Below are 13,771 nucleotides of genomic sequence, written 5' to 3'. Positions count from 1 at the left end.
TTCCTGTGTGAGTTTTAGTAGATTATTTTTCAAGGAATGATTCATGTCATCTAGGTTATATAATGGGTGGGCTTAGAGTTATTCATAATATTCCTTTATTATTCATGTAATGTCCCTGGGATTGTTAGTGATGGCCTTTTTCATTTCTGACACTAATGTCTGTGTCTTTTTTTGCTTTTGTTATCCTAGCTAGAGATAAATTTTATTGACCTTTCAAAGAGCCAACTTTCTGTTTCATTGATTTTTCTTTATCGTTTTCCTGTTTTCAATTTCATTGACTTCTCTGATATTTTAGTACTTCTTCTGCTTTCTTTTGATTTAACTTGGTCTTATTTTTCTACTTTCCTAAGGGTTGAAATTTAGATTGTTGATTTTAAATGTTTCGTATCTTCTAATAAATTCAGTAAGTGTTGTAAAATTCTAAGTATTACTTTTGTTGCATCCCACAAAAGTTGATGTTTTTATTTCTTTGTATTTAGCTCAAAATATTTTTATTTTCATTATCAAAACCTCCTTTTTATTTTTTTAAGTTTTTTTTAATGTTTATTTAGAGAGAAAGGGAGAGGGAGAGAAAGCATGCGAGCAGGGGAGGAGCACAGAGAGAGAGAGAGAGAGAGAGAGAGAGAGAGAGAGAGAGAGAGAATCCCAAGCAGGCTTTATGCCCAGTGTGGAACCCCATGCGTGACCTGAGCCTAAATCAAGAGTCAGATGTTCAACCAACTGAGCCACCCAGGCACCCCAAAACCTCCCTTTTAAAGAGGTGTATACTTATAAACATTTTATTTGAGAAAAATTTTAGAGATTTGATGATGTGCAGTATGTATCATTCTTAACAGTTGTCCAATTTTTCACATCTTCCCAATTAAATGGCTTCCTGTTGTCAGAGGATGTGTTCGGTTTCTGAAGAATACTTCGTGGTAAATGCAGATTCCACTATCTCTAAGAGAAAATTTTGATTAGAGTCAAGTCTTTTTTTTTTCTTACTGAAATCTAAGACTGTAAGCCAATATCGCAGTTAAATCTGTGGTTACTTTAAATTTTAAATGATGGATTTCATTTTAAATTTTTTTTAAAAACAATTCTTTACGAAGTCAGTGGTTTTCTTTTAGGTTCAAAAACACACAGAGATAAGGAAAAAAGAAAAGGCCATTTTGGGATGTTTTCCTTTTGTGATAATAGCCGAACTTACATACTATCATCTCTTAGCCACTGACATCAGAAGACTGTTATTTTCTCACATTAAACACTAAAATGTTAAGGCATATTATTATCAATATAACCAAAATACATTTCTTCAAATAAGCAATAGAAATGATTTAACTACCACTTGAGAGGAATTGTCCTGAAGGAATATTTTAAATTGACTTTCTTCAAAGAGCACTTAAGCCATTCTTTTAAAAATGTTTTTATCATATGACCCCTATATGTGTAATCAAAATATGAACTCATTCGTAATTCACTTACTGTGCTGTACTTAAACAATGTGTCTTGATCATGTATTTTTGTCCAAAATCTCTTAGAACATCTTATGATAATTATGACAGTTACCATAATAATAACACATAGTAAAATGTAATTGTTTTTAGAGGCTTACGTGTGATCTTATAACCCTCCCCCCCCCCCATGAGGTGTAGTTACTATTTGGCCCATTTTACAGATGAGGAAAATGAGGCACATAGCTCTTAAATACTCGATAAATATGAAGTATTAAGTTAATCAAGAATTTTGAGGCCAAATTCTTGTGAAAGGAAAAGTCACCTACATCATTGTATTTTTGAAGTAATACAAAGCCATGAGAGAGAAAAGAGTAAACGGTGACTAAAACATTATAGGTTAACGCGAAATAAAGCTAGTCATTGTTCATTAGGAATGAGTTTTAGTATGGATGCTACAGAAAAGTCCATTTTTCAAAGTGTTTCTTCATTTGAATTCTTACCAACAAGGTAGACGTTGCCATTTACCTTTCCATGCTCTGGCTGCGTGTAGACAATTTACTGGTTAAGGTGATGTACGGGAATCTGGCCAATATTAAATTTCAAGTGACACAGGAAAAATCAGTATAAGAGGGAATTCAATATGCATGGGAAACCATTTGTTCCCTCTGCTTCTTTGATCCTTGCCAAGGCACACGAAAGTAGAGCAAAGCGCCTGAAAACCGGGAACATTCTTGTGCAAAGTAGCAGAGGAACTCTGAGCTCTCCCAGGAATTCAGTGTGACAGGATGGAAAACTAAACTGCCGGCCTGTCTTCCTTCTAAATGCAGGAAATTTGGGCCATGTCTGTACTACCTAACGTGTCTACATCTGTTCACTGTGGAAATGATCCTGACGTTTGCAACAGCATGCATCTCGACCGCTACGTTTTACCGAGCGAGCGATTTTGAAAATCTTTAGGCCGTACTAGCTCATTTTCACTGATGCCTTGTGGACTTTGGAGAAGTTTGCAGTTTGTTCAGCTCAAAAATAAACTATGTCAGTGAAACAGTTTTAACTAGCATTCTGGAAACATTTGTCGGCAAAACAAATATTTGTGTCTAAAATAGTCAGGCCATTAAGATGTGAGAAAACAAAACAGATGTTTGTTTGGGGTTGTTGGGTTTGTTTAGCTTGATGGGATTGGTTTTCTTTCTTTTCTTCCCCCCCCACCCCAGAGGAGATACAGTGTTAACCTTAATGAGATTATAAAATTCTTGAAAGTAAAGTTCACTTTTTGTTTTATATTGTCAGGCATGTCTTAAAAATGAGTTGCCTTATTTTTGAATTTTGGACTGTGTTTCCAAGAAGTAAAAAATTCAGTGTTTTAGAATTTTCCCGTTTTGTGCCTCATTACCGGTTTGACTAATTTTTTCAGTTCGTTGTCTGGAAGTCAGGATGCTTGTAAAGAGTCCATTTTAATATGCATGAATTCAAACATGCAATTCCTTCTTATATTTATACTTAACATGTGATTTCTATATAAATACTCAAAACAAGAAAGCATATATTACTGAGCTATCTAAATTAGTTTACTGTCCCTCCCAAACATTTATTACTTTGTCCTCGTCTGTAGCTAATTGATTCATTGTTCCCGTAAAGCATTAAGCGTCCTATGGGACCAACACACCTCGTTTAAGATGGAGGACGTAAGTATTTACTGATAGAATTTTTTAATTGAAGAGGGTTGAGAAAAGAACTTAACATCCCTCCACCTCACGTAATTTGGATCGAAAGGTTTGATGGATACGTTTTGGATTAACTTTTATTTCTTTTCGGGGATGTGTGTCCGTTTATTTTATTTATTTATTTATTTTTATCGAAATACAATACACAGTGTTACGCGAGTTGCAGGTGTACAACGTAGCAAATTGACAAGTTTGTACGTGAGGCTGTGCTCACCACAAGTGTAGACACCGTCTGTCACCATACCACTGATTATACTCCCTATGCTGCGCCTTTCGTCCCCATGGTTTATTTGGATTAATTTTAAATAAAGGTAGGATGGATGGATTAACGGTTGCCAATTTTAGTCCTGGTTCGGCAGCCAAATAAGTTTGATGAATGTTTTAAATTTACTGAATAAGAACATTTGAGCATGGGAAAAAATTATAAAAATATAGAGGGGTTTGCAGAGAAGAGTAAAATCCCCTTCATCTGCGGTAGCCAATTTCTTTCAGCTGAGTTTCTTGTGTATCTTTCCAGAGATACATGTTGTTTATATGAACCTATACAAAGCACTTGCCCCGGGACACTTTTTTCCCCCACCTTCAAGTATGTATACTTTCGATTTTTTTTCTTAAAGATAATAGAATACACACTGTTGTATATCCTACTTTTTTTCACTAGATACACGTACAGAGAAAAATTTACTAGGTATTTTCAATGTGGATTTTATATACAAGTATAAAAATAGCTGATTCTTTTGAGCACTCGCTATGTGCGAGACACCATGCTAAGCACTGTTCACGCATGATCTTAGTTCATTCCCATTCAGCTGCGTGCGATAGGCAGCGGTCTCGTTATCCCCATTTTACAGAGAGAGAAGCTAAGGGAGAGGTCAGTGACAACATGGGGATTTAACTCCAGAAGCTAGACTACAAACATGAATTCTTAATTAGGCAAGCCTGCTGCTTCTAGGAAGCTCGGTGTTTGAAGTTTTAAACAAGCAAAATAATGTAAACAAAGAGAGGCAGTAGCGATCGGGTGTTCAGTTTCTTAAGTTATTCCAAGAACTCAGCAAAGGCATGTATTAGCAGGTATTCAGCTAAATATATGTTAAATAGTTGAATGAGCTCTATTTGCTCGTAAAATTGTGTAGGCCTGAAATTATAAGGAAGTAAGTATATAGTATATTTAAGGTTGTCTTATAATTATCTTGTAGTTCAGTATTTCCTGAATTAGAGGATCAGTCCAAGATCAATATCTTAGATAATCCAACAACGAGTAGGACACTTTTCCACTTTCCTGAATTTGCTGTGTCCCCCCTCCCTCCTTATCCTACTTAATAATGACCTGTCATGGAATTGTGTAGGGAACAATTTTTCACAGCCTCTCTACCACCCCCTACCCTTCTCTGAGGACTTGGTTTTCTACATTGCCAACTTCTCTGTTCCTTTCTTTTTTCTTTATTTTTCCGTTCGCACCTCATGGTTGATGAGCACTAAGAGTAGGGGTGAGGATACTCTCGTCTCAAGGAAAAAGAAGCCATCGAATTTAAAGTGTAATTGGGCATCTTAATCTAGTACAGTCACCTTCTAAAACTTTTGAAAATACTGATACCTCTTCATAAAATGGAAAGTGCATTTTCTTCAGCACCATTGGTTCTGACAGATTTTACTGTTGTAAACTTTTATGTAACCGCTGCCATTTGAGTACAATTTTCTAGTACTTTACATTGTATGTGTGCAGTATTCACCTGGATTATTGATTGATTTGATGGTCATGGGTTGGTTTAGAAATCATGCCCGCCATTGTTTCTATGGAAAATAGCTTCTGAGTTTCAAGCAGCCGATTTGAAAATATGTGGAATAGCGTGGATTTGTAAATTGACGACTCTCTCACATCTACAGATCTACTTGTGCAATTTTAGCATGAAGCCATTGGGCAATAGGAATTTTAAACTTAGAAGGGACCTTAGAGGTTCTTTTGCTGATGAAGACCTTCACTTTACTGATTATGAAAAACGAATCCAGAAATACTACATCTTTTCAAAGCATCTTGGCCTGTCATTGTCAACATCTCTTGATGGCGGCCTTGGGAGAAAGCATGACGTAGTCTGGCCTTTCCCACACTGCTCTAGGCCACACTACTGTGTACGAAAGATGGGACAGAGATCCTCTAATGAGTTTCAAAGCAAGGAGAAGTTAGGGGGACAAACTGTTAGCTTTAAAGTTAGCAGGGTTCCTGTACCTTAGGTCTTTTCTGATCCTTTGGTGCAGTCATAGGCAGTGAGAATTGAATCTAGTGTATAGTATTTCTCAGGCGTACTTGGCTGCCCCCCCCCATCCCCCACCCTGGCAGGGGATTTCTATGAACTTGGGCACCACACTCCCTCAGAATATAATTAAGAAAAAGGAGTGGTCGCTAAGGATTTGGAGTTGGGCTAACCTGGGTTTGAATCCTGGTTCTGTTATTTACTCTGGGCAGGTCACTTAGCGCTTCAATGTGTCCATTGTCTATGAAATGAGGATAATACCGCTCGTGGTCTATGGGATGAATGTGAGGACGCCATTATGTAAGTGGCCAGCAAAGTGACACCTACTAGGCCCTCAAGTGTTCACTTCTTCCGTGCATGCCTTTAGCAGGTATTCATAAATGCTGGTTGTGTGCCAGGTGCTGTGCTTGGCCCAGGGGATATAGAGGAGACGAGAAGGGCAAGGTCCCTGACAATAGGAAGCCAGTGTGTTTTCTTCCCTCTTGAAGATTATTACTGTGGTGCGCTGTGCATTGTGGTTGTTTCAGACACTGAAGCCCCCACAGTGTGGTTCACCAGTTTCCTTCACATGGTATCTATGACTGGGAGAGGTTTAAACCAGAGGTTGAAATGTGTGAGGATGGATGATAGAAGTTTCTATGAGGTTGTCTATGAGGAGGTAATGGCTGTTCTCCAGGGATGGTAAAGCTCTCTTAATGTAGTTACTAGACCTTGCTGAGGAATTCATTTACCTGGGAGACCTCAGTCAGTGGTTGTGTGAAAAAGAATTAATGGTTATGGAATATAGATAGAGAAGTCAAAGCAATTCTCTAGTATTAATTCAGTGAACATTTGTTAATCTCTGACTTCTGATTAACCCTGTAGCACTAGTCAACAACTCTACTTGCATTTAGTTTATTTTACACAAGTTTTTATGGGAGAGTTCTGATACCTTTAAAGTTATGAAGATTCCTTTAAGTCTTCTCCTCTTTGGTAAGGTGGAATATTCACTGAGAATATAATATAATACAGTTTATTCAAGATCTTGCTGAGGTTTTTGGTTTTGTTTGTGTATTTGGCCAGGACAGAGACAACTCCCACTTAAAAAATCTCCCAGTACGAAACGATTATAGTTGTACTCTATGGCATGTAACTCTGAAGGCTTCGTCTGTCTACGAGAATCCCAAGCAGCTTTTTGAGGACTCTCACGAGCCTTCCCTCAGGGCTGTGTCCTTCCACATGGGCATCTTCCCTGGTTAGGTCCCTTAATTTTCATAAGACAATATCCTTTCCATTCTCAGCACAGGTAACTTAGTAAAGCATATGGGTCTCCACCTAACGAAGCAACCAATAATAACTCCACACCAAGTAATTTATTAGTATAACCTTTTACCTCATTGCTTTTTTTCTTTTGAAGTTTTTAATGTTTATTCATTTTTGAGAGAAAGACAGGGCGTGAGCAGGGGCGGGGCATAATCCGAAACAGGCTCCGGGCTCTGAGCTGTCAGCAGAGAGCCCGACATGGGGCTCGAACTCTCAGACTGCAAGATCATGACCTGAGCCAAAGTCGGACACTTTACTAACTGAGCCACCCAGGTACCACTTACCTCATTGCTTCTTAACACTCACGTCTCACTCGCTTCTGTCAGCTACCAGAAAGGCACATAATGGCCTCATTCTTCTAGATGTTTTAAACTTTATCCTTAAAATAAGCAAAGTGCCCCACCTCAGTGCTCTGCAATCTGAAGTACTGAGTTAGCCCTATGGAGTCCACTGTGGTCAGCCTGAGAAGTGAGAATCCTATGAAACCTGCTGTTCTATATATCATGAGGGTGTGTTCCCGCATCATACAACATCCCCTCAGTGAGCAGTCCTGTGAGGCATCTCTGTCTCGTCTCTGTGCTAGAAACACCTGTGTTTCCGTAGAAAAATTGATGTCTCGTTATACGCACCCTACAAGTATACAACTATTCGTGCCCTTGACGGTAGACCTTAGGGCAAGCCGACCTCCGCTGACCACTGTCTCTCCTGGCTTTCTTTTACCTTTCCCGCTTTAATGTTTTTTCTAATGTACTTGTTAATTTTTTAATTGCTATGTAGTTATGGTGTGCATTTTTGGTGGGTTATCTTAAACCCATTTTAGAGAAAGGTAAGATATAAATTATCCAGAAAACCCAACTAAAAACTCAAATGTTTTATTCAACAAGACTAGGAGCCAGAAAGTAGATTCACGGCGTCTGTTCCATGTTCAGGAAGCAATTATTTTCCAAATTTTACATTATAACCACCGTCGTGAAAGTCACTATTTTGGTTAATATGTGCGCGAAAACCTCTTCAAGATTCTCATAATTATAGCCTCCCAAGAGTACACACCTGCCCATCTTTTCCTTCTTTTTGCTTGAAGACCCAAACTACCGTGTCTGATAGGCTTGTTATTTGTTTCAATCCAGCTAATTTATGTAAAAAAAAGCACATTGCCAATTGTAAAATGCCTCCCAAATGTAAGAATGCATTTTTCTCTACCACTGACAGTGTTTGCAACTTCTGCAGTTTATTTTATTTTCCATCCCCGATGACATTTTGAATGTTCTCCCTGCAAGAATTCTAAGACTGTTCTTTCTGTGGAGTCTCTTTCCTTTCCAGTTTCCCATTTCACGTTTTCCCTAAAGTGTCTGTTTCAGTACATTTGTTCATCTAATTACCTCCCTTGACTCACTTTTAATATTGATAAAGGTTATTGAGGAAGCATGTTTCTCTGGAGACTTGTTTCTTAATCTTGCTATTAAATTTCATTGCACTGTTCCCTCATTGAAGGAAAGGCAGAAAGCATGGTTTCTTCTCCTTTCAAATGTGAATGACAGTTTGACGATGTTCTTCAACATTCCATTAGCTATTCAGTGAGCACCTGTTAGTTACAAAATTATCTTAGGTTCTGCAGGGATCTAGAAAGCAAGAGGGTTATTCAGTGTCCTCGCGGAGCATTTTTCTGAAGAGCCAAACCTAATAAACGAGAAGCAGCAAAGCGCTCTGAAAGAATAGAGGAACAGAGATTCCTTATATAAAGTGTTTGGAGAAAAAAACTAACAACGGAGATGAAATTTATCCTCAGCATGTAAAGACGTAAATGAGGGAGGCTAGAGGGTTGTACCCCTTTAAGTGGGCTCGATGGTGGTATCATTTCCATCAGAAGAAACGTACACTATGTATAAATTTCACTGAAGAATGAAAGCATTTTTGAGCTGAAAGATCACCTTGTGGTCATCTTTATGAGTAAGATAACTTAGAGTTATGAGTTATGAGTAAGATAAGCCCAGAGAGATGACTTAGAACAATTCACTTCCCACCACCACAGTAACATGTGTATGTGAAATGCTTTAGTATGCATTATCTTAAAAACAAACAAAAAAGTATATTTTGAGAGAGCACGCACGGGCGGGGGAGGGAGGGAGAGAGAGAATCCCAAGCAGGCTCCGTGCTGACAGCGCGGAGCCCAACGTGGGGCTCGATCCCATGAACTGTGAGATTCTGACCTGAGCGAAAATCAAGAGGGGGGACACTTAACTGACTGAGCCACCCAGGCGGCCCAGCATGCATTCTCTTATAGAATCTTCACAATGGTCTTGTCCTCCTTTTCCCATTGAGGAAATCCAAGTACAGATAATGTCAGGATAACAAATGGATAATAAAAAGTCTGTGCCCTCAAGGGGTTTATATATATTATTTATATCAGCACACAGGCCACCAGTGAATATAAAATGCATCTGGTAGTCAGAGTCCCTGGAAGGACGAATTGGTTTGTAAAATAAATAGAGTTAGGGCAGATAAACTATTTCAGAAGAGTGGTCTGGCAGGGTAACATCTTAGCAGAGACCCGAAATTACCGAGTGGAGAGCCACCTCCAAATCCAGGGGAAGAAGGTTCTGGGAGAGGAAACGGCAGTTCCCCAGGCCTGGAGGGGGGACCGTGCTCGGTGGACGGAAGCAGCAGCAGGGAGCCAGTGTTATTGGAGCACTTGGTGGAGGGGAGAGGAGTGGGAGGGGGTGAGGGCGGGGAGGGAAGAAGCCAGATCATAGCAGGCACGTGGGCATGTGGAGGACTTTGGATTTTTGTTTTGTTTTGAATGAGGCGAGAAGTGTTTAAGCAGAAAAGTGACATGACGTCATTACGTTTAAAAAGAATCTGCCTGGTTGTTGGACCAAGAATGAGCTATAGCAAGATAAGAAGGGGCACAGCAGTCGAGCAGGAGATGGTTCCAGTGGCCCAGGGAGAGGTAACTGGGCGCTAGGGGTGGAGGGTAGCTAGGGGTAGAGAGACTGGCAAGTAGAGCTCTCAGGATTTGTCAACAGATTGAACGTGAAGAGTAAGAAGAGCGGCATCATGGGTAACGCCATGGTGTTTGGCCCTAACAGCTAGAAAAGTGCATTTGCCATTTATTAATACGGGGCATTAATGTGGCAGGAAGAGAAGGTATTGTTGGAGACATCAGGATTCCTGTTTAGCATATGTTAAGTTTGTGGCACCTGTTAAAATTCCAAGGGGAAAAGGCAAGTGAGTTGTTAGAGAAGTAAGTCTGATGTTCATGGGATAATTGAGGGCCTAAATTTGTGAGTCTTCACAAATGCCATTGAAAAACTTATGTGCCTGGATGCGTTTGGCCAGGGCGGCGAGCCATTTTAAATACAGGAAGGGAGAGAGCCAAGCACAGGGCCTGGCCTTGCCACCAAGAGTGGGGCCTCCCAGAGGCCAATGGAAGCAAGCGTTGCAGACAGAACGAGTGATGGGCTGTGTGTCAGGCTGGTGAAGGTTTGAGAAAAGTGGAAATTGGGACTTGACCATTGGATCTGACAGAGTGGGGGTCCCTGGTGATGTTGACCCAGGTGAGTGGTAGTGGAATGTTGGAGAGAATAAAACCTGACGGCCGTGGTCTCAAAAGGGAGTGGAGGAGAGGGAATTGATGCAGCAAATATTTGCGACTCTTGTAATTTTCACTTTGTACTGCAAGGTAACGGAGACATGGGGCAGGACCTGGAGAATCCGGGGTGTGTTTTTTAGGCACGAACTCTACACAGCCTGCATGCGCGTGCAAGTGGTCCAGAAGAAAGAGGACAGTGGGTAAAAGAAGTGAGGGTGGGCTGGGATCTCATGCCTAAAGGAGGGACTGGCAGAAAGGTCACCCGTATAACAAGAGGGAAGGCAGACTTCACTAAAAGCACCAGTAGGTGGCTTTTCCTGGGCATGGAGAGTGCAGAGGGTGAGTGCTTCTGTTTTCTCAGTGAAGGAGAAGCCGGGCTTCTTGCCTGTGGCTCTGAAATAGGCGTGGTCATGAAAAACAGCCCAGCAGAACATCCGGCCAAGTGCGGGGCCCATCTGAGCACACGATTCTGGGTGACTGCGTTGGTCACACGTTCGGAGGCTGGGCCACGATACAGGTTATCAGTTAAATCTGATCAGGCCAGCAAGCACAACAGTGGTGGGCAGACCAGGGGCACTGGCGGGAGACGTGGCTTCCTGAGAAGAAAGCATGACACAGTCACCTTTCAAAAATTTGAGAGAGATCAAATCCGAACAAAAGCTGTCCTGTCTTCAGAGATTAACAGAAATGGAGGTTGAGGAGTGACAGAATGCGCAGAAAATGTATCAGAGCTACTTAGAAACGTTTATGACCACCAAAAAAAAAAAAAAAAAGAATTACTCGTGGTGTCTCCTGAGTGGACGTCCGTAAATCAGTAAATCCCAGTGGTGGGAAGGGTGAGGTTCCTCAGACTGCTGTCTGTTGTCACACAGATGTGGCATGCATGACCGCTGATGCAACGATGTGAGAAAATCTCCCCTAATCGTCCCCCAAACTCCAGGAGTGAAGGGTGGTATGAGTGGAAGATTAGAGCCAGTGTGCAGATGACTGTGACTTGATTTGCTTCAAAGATTCAAAACACATATATGTGCATATACGCATATACGTGTACCCACGCATATAAAAAGGCCTTTTCAAAGGTTGTCAGCTTTCCCTGTTGTGTTGTCTGCATTCTCTCTGTTGTCTGTGGTGTTGTGTGCTGTCATGGGAGAATTCAAGCAGGAATTTTAGGCCACGGCTGGAATTTCTCCACAGGTTTGAGAATAATAGGGATTTCAGTTTTCAGCTCAGAGTCTGACTACAGAGGCTCGTGCGGGGCGGCCTTACAGGAGAGGAGAATCCATTTTACAAAATATCAGCGCGCTGGAGGTGAGCCTGGAAAAGAATGCTTGTCAGATTCAGTTATTAGGGGACACTGCAAGGCAGGGAAAATCCAAGTGCCCCTTGTCCATGTGCCCTTTCGCCTACATTTCCTTATTTTCCTCTGTAGCGAACAGTGTGGCTTAACCATGGCGGGGCATTTGGCTTCTTCTTAGCTTAGCACATCACCCAGCGTCACTGGTGTGCTTGCCTGCGTGTGTAATTTGTGATCGTGCCCTCCAGAGTCGGTCAGCTACCGAGAACCCCAGTAAAAAAGCGCCCCCGAGGCCACACACCTGGAGCAGTGCCCACGTCCCACGGGTGCGTGCGTAGAGCCATTGCGTCAGAGATGAGAACACAAAAATCGCTCCCGAGGTGTGTGCGTCTGGGGTCTGCATCAGCCCGAGGAGAATCTGTCATCTATTTTGCATGTCAGTTAACTGTGTTAATGAGAAAACCAAAACCTTGTTTGCATAGTCAAGGTAAATACATTTTGCTCTCATGGTGGCCACACTCCCTTACCACCTGGGATAGGGCCTTTAAATAAGTACACATTAAATCCCTTTTCTATTGTCAGTTCCCCCCAAATTAGCCCCTCGTTTTGGTCCTTGTTCTTCAGTTAAGCAACACGTTTCACTTATCACCTTCATCACAATGTTAACATTTAACGTTTGCAATGATTTCGAAGAAGTGGTGTCACCCCGGGGAAGTAAGGTGACAGTCACTTAAATCTCATAGTCACGGTGGACTCACTTTCTTGAATCTCATCTCATCAGTTACTTTAATGAATACAGTTATAACTCCCACAAGCCAAATCTGTTTTATAAATAAAGTTTTACTAGAACACCGCCATACTCCTTTAATGACACACACTGTCTGTGGTTGCTTTTGTGCCGAGTTAAGTCATTGCAACAGGCCGTCTGTCTCACAAAGCCTAAGGTATTTAGTATCTGAGTTTTTATTTAAAAATGGCTGATCTCGGGGCGCCTGGGTGGCTCAGTCGGTTAAGCGTCCGACTCCGGCTCAGGTCACAATCTCGCGGTTCGTGAGTTCAAGCCCCGCGTCGGGCTCCGTGCTGACAGCTCAGAGCCTGGAGCCTGTTTCAGATTCTGTGTCTCCCTCTCTCTCTCTGACCCTTCCCCGTTCATGCTCTGTCTCTCTCTGTCTCAAAAATAAATAAACATTAAAAAAAAAATTAAAAAAAAAATGGCCGATCTCTGTGGGTGAATTGGCTCATGCTTCTCTGGGTATCTATGTACCCCGCTGCCCTACCAGTTGGCTCCACTGCCTTTGCACCTCACAGCGTAGATATTTGAGAGAGGATTTCTGGGCAATTTTATTTACCTTAAAGTAATCAAAGGCAGCTTTACAGAGGAGTGTTTTCCCTCTGAGGAAAACCAATTTAAAAAAATTATGAGCAGATCTAAACCCAACGGTCGTGTGTGATTCTCTCGGCCAGTAGTGTCAGGCTTGGCCCATCTACCTCCCTGTGGGGACGCCCAGGGTAACTGGAATAAACCTTTCCTCGCGATGACTTCATTCTTTGTCTCAGTCTTCCTGATTTGGGCCTCACCTTTTAAGAGGATCTTGATTTGGAGAGTCTCAGAGTTTGGGGGTGCCACGGTTAATGTCACTTGCTGTCTGGCATCTTCACATTCACCTGTGTAGCGGTCCGGGTACTTTAAGTAGTGAGTCTCAAATATGACAGTCTCTGCTTTTGGGGACGTAGGCTACCCTCTTCTTTTTATCTGAGTGCCCCCATAGCAAATAGAATGTAATTACGGATTGTTATGTCTCATGTTCATGAAATTCAGATAATCTTTATAAGGATTTCCCAACAAGCTCTGCACTTCCTTTTGTAATTGGGATCGCCTTGGCGTAGATTTAGCCAGAGACAGTAGCTTCCCTGGCCTCAACCCAATGCCATTATATATGTGGCAAGAGCTTCCTCTCCACCGGGAGTCTGGTTACTTGACTCTGTTTCAGGGGAATAATCTTTCACCTTGGTTAAACTTAGAAATGGGTGAGGAAAGCCTCTTTTCTCCCAAAGCACAGAGAAGGGAGCTCGCAGGATGCCTGCCTTCTACTTCCTTTACAACTACCACTGGCATATATACTCCCAGGAGTGTAAAGTTAGATCAAAAGTTCTCTGCTCTGCTTAGAATAAATGAG

General features: G+C 41.6%; 1 protein-coding gene across 10 annotated transcripts in view; it reads left to right on the top strand.

Moving 5' to 3' along the window:
• The window catches only part of EYA1 (EYA transcriptional coactivator and phosphatase 1), a 163,692-nt gene that overhangs the window by 63,375 nt on the left and 86,546 nt on the right, over positions 1-13,771 (top strand). For 2 of the 10 annotated variants that reach the window (XM_047073758.1, XM_047073762.1), the window contains exon 7: positions 12,291-12,308. The exons of the other annotated variants lie outside the window; for them this stretch is intronic. In XM_047073758.1, the coding sequence (XP_046929714.1) occupies positions 12,291-12,308 (18 nt within the window). The remainder of the gene's footprint in view (positions 1-12,290; positions 12,309-13,771) is intronic. 10 annotated transcript variants of the gene reach the window in all.

The sequence above is a fragment of the Lynx rufus genome, unplaced genomic scaffold (genome assembly GCF_022079265.1).
Source record: "Lynx rufus isolate CCGP_SWC_20201006 ecotype Redwood Valley unplaced genomic scaffold, mLynRuf1.p SCAF_12, whole genome shotgun sequence".
NCBI classification, from domain to species: domain Eukaryota; kingdom Metazoa; phylum Chordata; class Mammalia; order Carnivora; family Felidae; genus Lynx; species Lynx rufus.
This window is presented reverse-complemented; position numbering and strand designations above follow the sequence as displayed.